Source organism: Mus caroli, unplaced genomic scaffold (assembly GCF_978045245.1).
Source record: "Mus caroli unplaced genomic scaffold, Mus_caroli_1 scaffold_10, whole genome shotgun sequence".
Lineage (NCBI taxonomy): Eukaryota > Metazoa > Chordata > Mammalia > Rodentia > Muridae > Mus > Mus caroli.
Window position 1 is genome coordinate 115,946,462 of NW_028227265.1, and position 14,964 is coordinate 115,961,425.

Consider the following 14,964-nt stretch of genomic DNA (forward strand, 5'->3'; position numbering starts at 1 on the left):
AGATTCCCTACAGGAGCCCTGGAGAAGGGCTGAGCCCTCAAGGAAGGGAGCACGGAGCTAAGAACTTGTGGGGATCCTGGCTCTGTACCACTCTCCACAACCTTGGTCCTCCCGTGTCTGAGCTGGTCAGTCTGAGCACAGTCCTCAGACATCTTCAGTTCTTCATTTCTCTCTAGAAAGTAGGGGCCTAAGAGATAGGCCTCCATGATAACAGGCTGAACAGTGATGTCTACAGAGTCTCTAGGAGGAGTCAGGGGGTTGCACCGAGTGTTTGGCGCCTTCCCATGCCTACTGTGAGTCCCTTTGTCGACAGATGTGGACGAGTGCCAGCAGGATCGCTGTGAGCAGACCTGTGTCAACACCCCAGGCAGCTATACCTGCCACTGTGATGGGCGAGGGGGCCTAAAGCTGTCCCCAGACATGGATACTTGTGAGGTAGGTGACCGTAGTGTCCACTAGATGGCGTCGTGAAGCCCCAGTGCCTGGCTTTGAATAGGACCCTTTGTTAATAATGGGTTATGGGAAGAAACTTTCTAGAGACTTGGTTGACTGAAAACTCCTACTAGCTCCTAGGACCACACAGCTAGCAGAGCCTCTTTTGTTGTGTTGATGAAATTTCCATAGCAACTCCCCACTCTCAGCCACCTGGCCCACTGGTGTAGATCCAAGGTGTGATGTGTTCATACCAGGATATGCATCATATGCATACACACACACACTGTTCAGGGCTCTATATCAAGTAAACTGCGGGGCAGTTGTTCATTGGTGGCATTTGCTGAACAACAGCAGCAAGGACTCTGGGTGACCAAGTACCAGTATAACTTTGCAAGTCAGAGAGACCTATGAAGCTGGAGAACCATTTTTCAACTATGAGCCTGAAGTCCAAATCATTAAGCTCAGTGTGGCAGTTCAGGGCCATTGTGTCCCTCAGGCTCCTGGAAGCCAGCTCAGCCTGCTTTAATTCCATCCTCTCTCTGGTCAGTGGGAAAGCCTACAGCAGAAAGCAGGGAAGACTTCAAGGTCTTCGTGTTCTGTTTGCTTTGTAATAGTATACTAAAAATGATTTTATTATTCCCTGTGTTCCTCTGTGAGATTGACACATTTCATAATTCAAGCTCCAGTAGCAAATAAGAATAGATGAGACAAAAGGGTGATAATGGAAGGAAGAAATCAGAACCCTGGTCCCTGCCTGGAGGCACCGACATGAGCTGGGTCATATGGACTCTGTGATTTCTGGGAGCAGGCTAGCCTTGGGATTCTAGAAGGTCAGAGGAGATCTTCTAGACACCCAATGTGACCTAGGACCTCAAAAGTTACTTGAAAGGCATCCACGGGACATCCCCACCCCCACCCCCAACACCATCCTATCTCATGGCAGGACATCTTACCATGTGTGCCCTTCAGCATGGCCAAGAGCGTGAAGTCCTTGTACCTGGGCCGCATGTTCAGCGGGACCCCCGTGATTAGACTTCGCTTCAAGAGGCTTCAGCCTACCAGGTGAGAAGCGAGGCACACGGGACAGCAGAGCCCAGGTGAGAGAGCTGATCCAGGAGCCCAGCTCCACTTCTGAGAGAACCAGCTCCCCATGTGGAAAGCACCACAGGGGCCAAACTCTACCTGGGCCCAGGGCCCAGGCAGCCCTGCACCACCTGCCTTGAGCCTCAGTTTGTCTCCTGGGTCTGTTTCCAGGCTGCTGGCTGAATTTGACTTCCGCACTTTTGACCCTGAAGGAGTCCTCTTCTTCGCTGGAGGCCGTTCAGACAGCACCTGGATTATCCTGGGCCTAAGAGCTGGGCGGCTTGAGCTGCAGCTTCGGTACAATGGCGTTGGGCGCATCACCAGCAGCGGGCCAACCATCAACCACGGCATGTGGCAAACTGTAAGTGGAAGGCCAAGGCTATCCCTAGCATTTGGGGATGGGTGTGGCCCATGGGCGGGGCACCTGCTCTAGTTAGCCCAGAGCCTCTGCTTCATTGGCTGAGTGTGACTTACTCAGAAAGGGAGATATGTTGATGAAATCTCCATAGCAACTCCCCACTCTCAGCCACCTGTCCCGCTGGTGTAGACCCAAGGTATGATGTATTCATACCAGGATATGCAACATATGCGCGTGTGCGCGCACACACACACACACACACGCCGTCCAGGGCTCTATATCACGTAAACATGCAGCTTTGGCCCAGAAGATACTGGAATAACTGCTTGAGGAGGGCCAAGCATTGTAAGATACCAGAGGGCATAGATAACCAACTCAAAATACCCATGGGCCTGAGCTGGTGGGGCCAGACTCCTCCGTTCATCTACTCATAAGCAATTCTTCTGCCCTCAGCTCTGACGGCTGTACCCACCAGAGCTGGGGTGGTGCACACACGCGTGCGCGTATGCACACACACACACACACATCCTATACTCCAGGCAGTAAAACAGGCTTGGAAGAAAAACAGATGAGTTTTCCTCTTAGCAATGAAGACAAAATGTTCCACTTTGTCGACAAGTAAGGACCCCTGCCATCTCTCCAGTCACCAAGTGCTGTGTGTTCTTCCTAACACTGAGCGATCGGTGTCTCTGCAGCAGAGGAGGAAAGGGTCCACAACGAAAGAAGCTTGGGGGGGGGGTCCCTCTACACAGCCCCGGGGACAACCCTGGAGTAGAACCCAGCTCCCAGCTGTCTGGGAGCAGTCACTGTAACATGGTTCTGTCTAGGTGGCAACTCACACACCGTCACTCATGGCTCAATAATAGAATGGCCCAGGAGGCCAAGGTCTGCCCCTTCCAGTGCTCCCTGACCAGCCATTCATAGCACACTCTGCCCTTCTGATAGATGGGGGCAGATACTAAGTATGCCTCCACCATATCGTATATAATTTAAGTTCCCACACAGGCTTCAAATCTTTCCTATGTGCCAAGTTTCTGAGGAATTTGCTTGATTATTCAACATTACTCCATCCTAGACACTAAATTGTTAGGGGGTTAGAAAACTTAAAACTATGTATGCTCTTCTAACTACAGCAGTCACATGAGTATTGTCGCTCTATAGCCAGCTCACGGGCTGAGCAGAGGTGAGGCCAGAGGTGTTTAAGGTTGGGTACCTCAGGGCTGAGAGGATGAGCTCTGCTTCAGTAGGCATCAGAATCTTGTGAGTAGCAGAGATGTCGTATAAGTTGAGGCAGGAGGTTACATAGGCCACAGTCGTGTATACCATGGAGGTAGACACACCAATGGGAGAGCCAGAGTGAACTGACATTCAGTCCTAGGCTGCACTGAAGAAATATTGGGGTTTCTGCTATAGAAATCTGGAAGCCAGTGAAGGCTGTGGGTGGGTACAGGAAGTGATAGCTCTTCTTTAGCAATAATTGTCCCATTCCCTTGGGCCATTATGGGCACCTAGCCACAGTCACCTGTGCTGGCCTGGTAGGCCTACAGACTGGGTAAGCAAAAAGGTGAGACCGTGTCCTGGATACGGGATTTACCTGACACCTTAGTAGTGAGCGCAGTAAACACTCGATTCTCATCATTATCATCAGACGACGACAACAAACACAGCATCTACCATCTAGACACAGTGCACACTGGGGTCACCTTGGGCACAGCCAACAGTGCCTCATCCACTTTGGGATAAAAGTCTTCCAGATTGGGATTCTCTGCAATGAGGGGCTATTCCTAGATCCCAGAGTCAATGTCACTCTTGGGTGGAAATTTCTCATCTGCATGACACTGGGTGAGGGGCGGCCAGGAGCTTCATTTTTTGGTTCTGGTCCTCTAGAGCCTAGACAGCAGAAGACCCAGGGCTGAATCAAATGAGATTCAAATGTTAGCTTAGGGCTGACAGTACTGACATAGGACACACAGCCTGTGTCCAACCCATACTGATATCCTGCCCACAGCAGCTGTACTGGTGAGGGGGGTCAGAGCTGAGAGACCTGAGCTTGTTTAATCAGGGAATTTTAGCTTGGTGACAAGCCTCTACAAAAGCCAGGGTCATAACGCCCTTCACAGTGTGGTCTGTGGCGTAGGCCGCAGGGCCTGGGCTGCAGCTGTTGGCTCTGTGAGGCTTCGCTGGGCTGTTATCTGACACCGTGTTTGTGTCACATGTGGTGAGAACAGTTCAAACATGAAGCTGGCATTAGGTTCAGTCTGGCTCTGACCCAGCACTCGGCTGCCTTCAGGTTCCCCTTTGTAGCCTGGAGGTTCTTCATGGACACACAAGCCACCGAGGACAGCTCTCTGTGCCAGTCCACAGTGTCCAGGGTCTCAGGTGTGAAGGACATCTTCCTTAGAAGAGAGGCTGAGTGAGCAGGTCTTATCTCACTTTACCGGAGATGAGTTGGACTGCGGTTGGTACCCTGTGCTTGTCTTAGAGCAGGGACTGTATAGACAGCCAGGCTCCAGTTTCTTGTGAGGCTTGTGCCCCATCAGACACGACTCTCAAGTTCTTATAAACCAGAATAAGCATCAATAGGACCTTTCTATGACTTCCTTCTGGAAAAAGCCGTGTGTTGTTTTGGCTTTAATGCCTAAGGTATTGGCGAGACTGGCTTTCTTCACGGGATGATCTTGCCTCCACTTTCAGATCCCTGACCTGTGAGCTTGTGAGGGGAGAGCCACAGTAGTGACTTCCTCTTTGGAAAGAAGGGTGTGGGGAGAACCCAGGACACAGTCTGAGAAAGGCTTAGCTCCTCCTGGACACAGGTGACATGGTGTCGTCTTGTGAGGTCAGACTTCCTAGACCAAATAACTTGGACATTGTTTCCCCTGAGGTCAGGTACCCTTGGCCCTGGAGACACCAGCATGGTCTCGTGGGTCAGGCTCCTTAAACACAGATAACGTGGGGTGCCCGGCACTGAGGTCTGGTGCACTTGATCCAGGTGATACACTCTGGGGCTTTACAGAAGTGACACTTGACTCCCTCCCACCCCCGCCTGACCCCCTCCAGATCTCCGTGGAAGAGCTGGAACGTAACCTTGTCATCAAGGTCAACAAAGATGCTGTAATGAAGATCGCAGTAGCTGGGGAGCTGTTTCAGCTGGAGAGGGGCCTCTATCACCTGAATCTCACCGTGGGCGGCATTCCCTTCAAGGAGAGTGAGCTCGTCCAGCCGGTAAGTCCATTCCCGACACGGGGCAGGACGCAGCTCAGGCTTGGCAGGGCCTACAGGGGTTTGTTTGCCCTGTGGCTGAGCCCAAGTCTTACAATAGTGGGGTTCCACAGAATCTTCCTGCTGGCAGCCATTCACTGGACAGCAGTAACTACTGATGTATTATGCATCACTCGCTGGCCACCTCTCATGATACTCGTTTAAGTTTTCGTCTAGCTTGATAACAAAAAAAAAAATCTATTTTTCAGTAAGATAAAACATACCATTTTGACAAATGGAATAATAAACGCTTTGGATTGCTATCATTTTAGGTTGCTAGCCATACCTAGATTTCTAGTATGCTCTAATGTTGGGCTTTTTTCAAAGTTCTGCTTTGGTCCTATGCCATGCCTGGCCTTTGTTCTTCATCTGTCTCTGAGCCCCGTGGTCAGAACCCTCGTTTGGGAGATGACAACACACGCTGCAGATGGAAACCCGCTTAGTAGCTCATAGTGACTTGGTCACCAAGAGAGTCCCAAGGGGGTAACATCCACCACACGGTTGCAGATCTGTGACACGTAAGGGTGGCCTGATTTGATGGTGCAACAGTTTGCACACCGTGAGCATGTGGTTAAGCTGGGACTGGCATCCCTTCCCCTGGGCTGACTTTTCTACCTCTGCTTTGTCCGCCCGAGTAAGGCAGAGGCAAGGTACAATCACAATAAAATGCCCCCGACTTACAGAGTCAGGTGGCAGGTACCTTGTCCCTCTGCCCACAGTGACAGACAGAGCAGGTGGCTGCCTCACTGTTATGTGTGCCCCTGCCCTGCATGGATATAGGTGTCCTGAAATGTTCTGAAAACTGAAGAGCTCTCGTGAAAAACTCCCTCAAGTTGTGTTTACAATACAGACGCACACACACACATAGAAGCCAGAGGGCCCTGCCTGTAGATCCTGTAGTGCTAGGCTCGAAGCCTCTCTTGCTCTAATCTGCCATTATAGTGTCCTAGCTCTGGAAGCCACCAGGAGTCGGTCACCTGTCTTTCCAGATTAACCCTCGCCTGGACGGGTGCATGAGGAGTTGGAACTGGCTGAACGGGGAAGACAGCGCCATCCAGGAGACAGTCAAGGCGAACACAAAAATGCAGTGCTTCTCTGTGACAGAGAGGGGCTCCTTCTTCCCGGGGAATGGATTTGCTACCTACAGGCTCAACTACAGTAAGTGGGTGTCGCCCTGCCCCTACCCGGGGCTGGCCGTGGTGGGACCGCTAGACAGCTATATGCTGACGTATAAGATGCTTCCTGTCTTCGTGAGTACCAGTGATGAACTGGTTACCTACAGGCCAGGGCAGGCCTCAGCAGGGCCGGCAAAGCCCAGCTCCCAGGACAGCTGCCTGGACCTCACATGTTAGCCATGAAAGAGAAAGTGATGGAGACACGGTCCAATGGTTAGAAGTGGATGGGGAAGCCTAAGGAGAACCTGGACAGTCAACCTTGAACATGTCCGAACACATGACATGTGCGCAGAAGTATGCCAAGCCTTCGCTGGCCGGGGACTTCATGAAGGTTGTAAATCAGAGATAAGTTTAGAGGTGGAAAGAGGATGTAGCATGAAGACAGGAAGGAGGTCAGTCTTTATCACCCTTGGAAGGGGCCTGCACGTGCGCTCAGGCCCACAGGGAGACAAAGCAGAAAGGGCCTGCAAAGTGTATCCTGCTGTGCTTCTCAGGCATGTGGCTGAAGAGGGGGGATGCATGGGGCCTGCAGCGCTTTGGTGAGTGGGCCTGCCGTGATGGAAACTCTGTCCACCAGGCCTGGGCATGACCAAGGAGGGTCAGGTAGGTCTGGTACTCAGCTCGTAGGCTCCTTTATGCAAGAGCCCATAATTTCTTAAAGTAAAATAGCCATTGAGGGTCATTTGGAGCCGCCCAACCTTAAATTCTGAGAGAGAGTAACGATGCCTGGTGACTCGCCAGGCTGAGAGAATGCACCAGACAGGCAGGGTCTGGTGTCTTGGTCTAGCGCCTACTAGGTGAGATACACTTGGCCTCTTCTGTGAGGACAAAGTGTTTTTATTCTTTTTTTTTTTTTCAATCTGTGTTCATACACTCGACAAACTATTGAGAATTAATCCTGTAGATGTCATCTAGTACAGAATAGAGGACTTGATTTGACCATGGTGGGTGGGGAGACCAGGCCAGCTTCAGCACCCTCTGGTATACTACAGAGGGCAGTGAGGTGGAACAACCCTGATTCGCAGCGGCTTCCTCTACTACTGGATTTTGTGAGGTACAGATGTAAATATCAAGACTAAGGGTAATCAGGACTTGCGTCATGCAGCTGCGCCAGCACCCACATGTGTTATATGGGAATACGTTCACGAGGCTCTGGAACGCTCAGCCAAGGCACCCAGACCACAGACATACATAGGGCCTGCTGCAGCGATGCCTCCCACAGCATCTGTTCTCAGTCACCCACAAGTATGGCCTCAAGTTCTCTAGCCAACTTGCATGCTGTAGGGTCTCCTAGAGCCAGCAGAAGGGAGGCTAGCGCATTGGCTGAGGCTGTGGACGGTGCTTTGAGAACAGCAGGGGGAGACGTGGGAATGAGGAGGAGGCAGATGGCCCTTTCTGCTGGGCTTGTAGCTCCCTGGATAAGTTGTTACCCAGAGGACACTTTGAGGTGAGGAGCAGCCATACTTAGGCATCCCCCATGCCCATGGGTTGATAGTCTACATTCAGTGCTGGAGTTCTTGACCCTGTTCTGCATTCTGAGGAAATAAGGGTTGTGGCTCCAATTCACCTGACCGACACAGGCGTGCTGCTAGCACTGGTGGGGGGACAACGATGTCATCCCCCTCTCTGTGGCCCTGGCCGAGTACCACTCAGCAGGCATGTCGACACCCTGGCAGGTCTTGGGGTACAACCTGTTGCGTGCTCCCCACTCGCCTTCTTACCAGGAGGTGCCCTCCCAGAGCGTGCAGAGCTGTCGTCCCCTGTGGTCACTCCGGTCCGAGCTGCCACTCACTCTCGCCTCTCTGCCACTTGGATTGCCTTGTGATGGGCCGCTTTCATTGCAGCTCGAACATCACTGGATGTCGGCACGGAAACCACCTGGGAAGTTAAAGTTGTAGCTCGGATCCGCCCTGCCACGGACACGGGGGTGCTGCTGGCGCTGGTGGGGGACGACGATGTCGTCCCCCTCTCTGTGGCCCTGGTCGACTATCACTCTACAAAGAAGCTCAAGAAGCAGGTAGGATTGAATGAGGCCAGCTCTGACTAGGACACGCTGACCACCGTGCAACCCCATCTCCACCCCCTTTGACCTCAGTGAAAGCCCTGAGACACACCCATTCATCCCTGGCACCAAGTAGCAAGGAAAGGTCCCCAGGCCCCCACCCACTCTCTGGGATATTGACTTGTTGAACCCCGCCCTGCCCTGGAGACTCCTTCCCAGACCCAGGTCTGAGTGCACACAGCTAGGTGTCCCCTCTGGCTTTGGGGACAAGGTTGCAATGCAGTCGCACAGGCACAACTGTACTGCATGGGCCAAGGTGGCTGGTGGGGCAGTGAGCTTCTGTGGGGCTGTAAGCATGGAGTGTCTCACAGGGAGCCATACATACAAGAGTCACATCACGTCACTAGCACTCTGAGATTTCCATATTCTTCTATGAGTCAGCTGCCCCTCAGGCAGAGCTCTGCTTCACCGCAGACTATGTCCAGTGGCCCCCCAAGCCAGGCAACTATATGAAGCCTCTGACTCCAACTATTTGCTTATAGGAAACGAGGCTATTGAGAAAGGAAAAACCTTCCTGTCTCCCATGTTCCTAAGAGGGGTGTGCGTCAGACAGGAGGGTTTCTCTTTCCATCTGCCCAGGCCATAGAGCCGGGCTTGCTACTTATATTGACCAGCAACAGGGTTAATTTCCATGATGCATAGCACCAAGGGGTCCAGGCTTCATGCTGCCCAGCATCTCGACCCACCCCTAGCATGTGTGATCAACAGACCAAGGCCCTTGCCAGCAAAGACTGTTCACCCCAGAGAGGGCAGAGTGTCTGATCTTTCCCAGTGCTGGTACCACGGCGCTACAGCTGTATCCTCTTACATCCTTTTGAGAAGTCAGCTCAGGCTGGGAAAGGGTAACCCAAGCCCTTGGTTTTCCAGGGACTGCAAAAGGTTTTGCGTGTATGGGTGTTTGGCCTGCACGGCATGAATGGGCACCATGTGCCCGTGGAGACCAGGAGAGGGCAGCAGATCCCCTGGAACTGAGGTCAGAGATGGTTGTGATCCATATGGATGCTGGAAGAGAACTCAAGTCCTCTGTAAGAGCAGTATGCGCTCTAACCACTGAGCCATCTCCTCCTGTCACCTTCTGGCTGCTCCCTGCTTTACAAAGAAACCGAGCCCAGGGGAGAAGGCACAAGGGTTCCTAGATATCCTCAGAGCGAGGGTTACCAGACACCCTAAGAAGGGACTAGTGTACAAAGACCGAGACTAGTAAGGTAGAACAGCTAGCCGACGGGGCCAGCCTCGCCCAGGATAGGCAGACCCCTCTACAACTCCTCTGCCTCTCTATCCCCGGCAGTTGGTGGTCCTGGCAGTTGAGGATGTTGCCCTGGCACTGATGGAAATCAAGGTGTGCGATAGCCAGGAACACACGGTCGCTGTCTCCCTGCGGGAGGGTGAGGCCACCCTAGAAGTGGATGGCACGAAGGGCCAGAGTGAAGTGAGCACTGCCCAGCTGCAGGAGCGACTGGACACACTTAAGACACATCTGCAAGGCTCTGTGCACACCTATGTTGGAGGCCTGCCAGGTAGGAGCACTCTGCCCGACTTGCTTCACATAGGGGCTGTGGTAATGACTGGGAGACAGGGTTCTTGTCACAGGAACTATAAATGCAGGTTGCCCTATACTAAGGTTAGAGTGAGGGGTCTTATCAGTTCAGTCCCTCATCTGGCAGACATGGCTCTAAGTCATCCATCCTAGAGTGTTGTCCGAGAACCCAGGAGCCCAAACACAGAGGAGAGGCGATGCAAAATGAGGTACCTGGATACTGGCAGGCATCTGTAAGCTTTAAGTAGCTGGCAGTGTAACTGCCTGCCCTTCGCACACATTTACCAGAAGCTAGCAAGAGCAGCCAACAGCATCCTGCTTGCTTACACAGGCCCACGGTGGGACAGGGGTAGCAGGTATGCACGGGACTTGAGTTTTAGCAAACAGCAGACTCTCTGGCCCGCTGGGTAGGTATTTAGTTTTAACCATCAGAATCAAAGGCATGGGGACTCACAATAGAAGATATTCACGAGAACATCTGCATGCCTGGGGGTGGCGGTGGCGGTTAAGGGATGACGATGTCTTATGCCTCTAAGATCTGTGACCCCATGGGATAATAACAGAAAGGGGACACACATCCTGCAGAGTCCGGGCAAGGCTGGCCCTCAGCTATATGGAGGGTGGGGAACATGGTGTGGCCAGGATCGAGTGCCTTTGGTTCAGTGTTTGCCCTCCCCCTGCTCAGAAGTATCAGTGATTTCTGCGCCCGTCACTGCGTTCTACCGCGGATGCATGACTCTGGAGGTAAACGGGAAAATCCTGGACCTGGATACGGCCTCGTACAAGCACAGTGACATCACCTCCCACTCCTGCCCGCCTGTGGAGCATGCCACCCCCTAGACCGAGCTGCAAGAGGGCTCCACACCTAAAGACAAAAATGAAGCAGGGTTTGGACACACAGCACTGGCTCCTCTCGCATGGTCCTGCAACACTGGAGCAGGTGGGCTACTGCCCTTGTGGGTTTTTTTTTTCCTTGAGATCTTTCTTTTTGCCTTGTAACATATCTGTACATAATGGGATGGATGTCGGGTCACCGGCTGCTCAGAGAGCCACGTGACCTGGTGGGAGCTGGCTGGAAGGGGCTGGGCTGGAGGGGCAGGCAGTTTGCAGCAGAACGGGTGTGAAGAAAATAATTCTGTATTATTTTTATTACTACATGCTTCTTTCTGACTCTAAAATATGGAAAATAAAATATTTACAGAAACCTTTTTAACCCCGTGTTGGTCACTGTCTGTCCTAGAAGATCTGTTTTGGGGGTAAATGCACTTTGAGAGAATTTGGGGCATAGGCCCCACAGCTGGATGTGTCTTTCCTGGGACCCCCAAGTCCCAGACCAGGCAGCTGTGGACTACCTAGAGCCTCTCCTCACATGAATGATGGAAAGAGGTAAAGTCAGTGTTCACAGCAAACTGCAGACCCTCCATTTACTCTGCAAATGGAGACCAAGTTCTGCCCGGCTCTGTTGTCAGTCCCACACGCAGAACCCTTCTGCCCCTGACAACCAGAATGTGGGGAGGGCACCTGCATAAATTCTCCCCATCTTTCCCTATACCAGCCATTTGCCTCTTGGCTGCCCCTGTTCCGTTTAGTCTGTTTCAAGGCTATGAGCACTGCCGAGAGAGCTAAACCCTCCCCAGGCTACAGGACACACAAGAACACAATCGCTTTCTCAGTGTCTCGAAGTTGCAGTTTTTCTGAAAAGTTTGGGGAGACTGATTTTAACCCTAGCACCCTGTAAGCTCTGGTGAAGATAGGGCAGGAACAACATTGTTGAACACAGCTCCAAAAAGCACAGTCCTGCCCAGAACCCTGAGCCTGTCTGCTTGTCCTCAGGCAGCCTCAGAAGCCTACAACCCTCTAGAGGTCAGCTCTGTCTTCAGCTGGTGAGGTCGCATCCCTCTAGACCTTCAATGGTTTCCCCTTGCGTTGGAGGCAACTCTGGAATGTTCTCGTGGAATGTTCTCACGAATGTCCTCCAACCACCCCCAATTCTCTCCAGGTCATGGGGGCAAGAAAGAGTAGGAGACATGCTGGTTTGGAACTAGACCACACAGACATGCAGGGAGCGGGGCACATACTTGGCATACCTTATCTGCCTTGGGGAGGCACCACTGTGGGAAGAACACAGACACCTCTCTTCTCTGATGGGGCATCCTCAGCTGGCACTAAGCCTTATACCAAAGAAAGCCATAATACGTCTGCCAGCTGCCTATCACTGGCATCTCTCTTCCCTAAGTCCAGGTGGCCAAACTACGGAGCCCCAGAGGGAAACATCAGAAACCTTTGAGGAGAGATGATGCAGACTTTGAAAGAAGAAAGTAGACTGAAGTGTGTGGTCTTTGTGATCTGAATTGGTTACAAATTTGTCTCTTTTTCTACAGAAGGGCTTTTATTGTCTCCTTTGAGCTATAGTCATTGTATCCTTGAGGTTGCTTTCTTGGGCTGGGGCTCTCCCCATGCAGGCAGGACCTTTGTCAGCACCCCATCCTCCCCTGGGCTCCATTACCCCTCTCACAGATACTCTGATAAATATGTCTCCAATTTTTTTTCCAGATGTACCCAGGGCAAAGTCACCTTTTAGGAACCACTGCTGCAGGGACGACCATTTTACTGTGTTTTCCAAAACACACAAAACCTGCAGATCATACATTGAAACAGAAGGCTAAGTGATCTCACTGGAAGATACTGGAGACACCCAAGATCACATTGTCCAGAATAGACGATGACTTCCTACAGGTAGAGGGGCCAAGAGAGAAGCAAGTAGAGAACCCAAGCAGGCCCAGTAGAACAGCCTCGGCTGATCAGAAGGGACACGCACACAGAGGCATGCCCTCAGACCAATGCCATCCATTGCCACACTATTGCTCCTGGGTCTTAGCAGAGCTATTATGGCAAAGTGACCCAAGGGAAGATAGATGGTCCAAGTGGAACCCCAACTCCAGCTGATCTGGTAAGGTGAAAGAATTCAGCTCAGTGTCTTTCACCAGTGGAGCATGGCCCACCCCATACTTGCCCTCCACTCTCTCACTAGAGCAATCAGCGGGTGCCATAGCACAGACCCAGAAGCAACCCCATCTCCCATCAAACCAAGAGCAGCTGCAACTGATAGATTTGGTGACAAAATGAATGGCCATGAGCAAATCTTACCACCCAGAGCAGAAGCCAAGCACAGGGCAGACCCGTGAGCAGTATTGGAAGAGGCAAAGCCATGGAGGGATGAGCCATTTTACATGCAGGCTCCAGCTGGCTTTCCAGCCTCGTCCACACAAAGGCAAGGACACTGTTGGCGTATCTGGCCACACTGTAGATTAGTGTAGGTTGGGGAGGGCTGCTCTGGAGACTGGGGTGCAGGGCCTTACATTCTCTGTGGCTGGAATGAAGGAAGGCAGACATATTTGTGGCAAGGAGCAAGACTGTTAGCCTTGGGAGTTCAATGTTTCTTAATAGTTCTTGGCTCCAGTGGGCACAGGCTATATACCCAGACATGCAGTTTTGTTGGTCTACAAAAGCCCTAGGGCCAGCTTTATGACCTTCAGAGGTAGAGTCCCTTGGGCCCAGAACACAGGACTACTGAATACAAAACTAGGGAGACAGAATATAAAGAGAGCTAGAGAGTGTGAGACCCTGCACCAGGGAGGCACTGATGCCTTACAGACCCTCGCTTTTAGCAGCCTCCAGAGCTTGGCTCTTCTCTTTACAATCACTACATAGATGAGGCAATCTTCATCCCAGTCCTGGGGGGTGGGGGGGGGAAGCAGCCTACTGTGTGTGTCTTCATCAAGGATACCTCTCTGTACCTCTGGCTACCCACATCTTCCTGAACCTCACCCCACAAGGAAGAGGAATCTTGCCATTGCCGTGTAGAATGCGTTTGTCCTCAGCCAGCACTGTAGCATGTCCCCTGTGAGAGCTACTTAACTGTACACACTCTGGATAGATGCCAAGGCAGGGGCCAGAGCCAACTGACCCCTGACCCCACTGAGGAGCAGTGCCCGAGGCGCCCTCCAAAGTCCAGGGATGGTTTTGGCCTGTTGCCCTCAAGTGCAACTCCAAGGAAGCTTTCACAACAGCCTCTGAAACTGTGCTCCTGGGAGGTATTAAATATCTTAGTACATACAGTGGTGTAAATATAAGCTGGCAGATTATTATTGATATTGATCCGGGGTCCTAGGGAGGCTGAGGCCAGGCTCCTGGAGGGTGCAGGGAAGCAACTGTGCTGGATCCAAGGTCAGTCAGCATCAAACAGAAACCAAGACTCTCTCATCCTCAGGCTCCAAGGCCAAACTCAATAAGAAGGGCCGTGCACAGTTAGCAGTCCTCAGACCAGTGACTGTCTCAGCACTTCTGGGACCAGTGTGCAGCTCTTGGGTTTGCAGCACAGCTTCTGCACAGACAGACTTATCACCTCTCTGCTTGGAAATTGTGTTGTGGGTCTTTTGTAGGAAACTGTTTAGAAAACCTCTTCTAGCCTGCTTTGGTAAGATCTTCTGTTGGACAGAGTGGACTTGGCCAGCAGGGGGCGCTGGAGCAGGTCCTCCACCCCAAACTGCTAGTTCTGTCCAGCCTTAGAGAGGGAAAGGCAGGCTGGTGAGGTAGCCACACAACAGCTAATCAGTGACTAAATCAGTGGCCACAAAGCAACAGCGCATTACAGGGAGAAGCAAGTGTGAGATCCGGAGTCTACCAAAAGGGAGAGCTTGCACAGAGGCAGAACTCAAAAGCTAGTTTCCTTCTCAGAGACGTGCACACAGAAGTCTGTCAACCTGTAACACATGTCCTGAGGGAACAACCCTCATTGAAAGAAATGCCTGGCTATCTTCTCTTTGCAGGGTGATAGCCATCACCATGGTAAGGGCGAAACGGAACTGTGAGCGATGGTCCATGCAGAGAAGTCCTTCCAGATGAGGAGGCTGCTGGGGTCTAGTACGGTTTGCTGCTGGTCTTCACATGGGGAGAGGCAGTGAACAGCAGAGGTGGCATGGGGCCAGTTGGCTAGCTAGCTCTGCTCCTGCCTCTGGCCCTGACCTGTGCTGGAGAGGGTGTGCCCAAGGGAAGG

At 52.1% G+C, this 14,964-nt stretch overlaps 1 protein-coding gene across 1 annotated transcript in view; it reads left to right on the forward strand.

Moving 5' to 3' along the window:
- The window catches only part of Gas6 (growth arrest specific 6), a 29,063-nt gene extending 17,942 nt beyond the window's left edge, over positions 1-11,121 (forward strand). The window contains exons 8-15 of the mRNA XM_021170760.1: positions 314-435; positions 1,379-1,497; positions 1,690-1,879; positions 4,934-5,098; positions 6,124-6,292; positions 8,154-8,326; positions 9,660-9,888; positions 10,594-11,121. Of these exons, the coding sequence (XP_021026419.1) occupies positions 314-435; positions 1,379-1,497; positions 1,690-1,879; positions 4,934-5,098; positions 6,124-6,292; positions 8,154-8,326; positions 9,660-9,888; positions 10,594-10,748 (1,322 nt within the window). The 3' untranslated portion in view covers positions 10,749-11,121. The remainder of the gene's footprint in view (positions 1-313; positions 436-1,378; positions 1,498-1,689; positions 1,880-4,933; positions 5,099-6,123; positions 6,293-8,153; positions 8,327-9,659; positions 9,889-10,593) is intronic.
- The last annotated feature ends 3,843 nt before the right edge of the window (positions 11,122-14,964 follow it).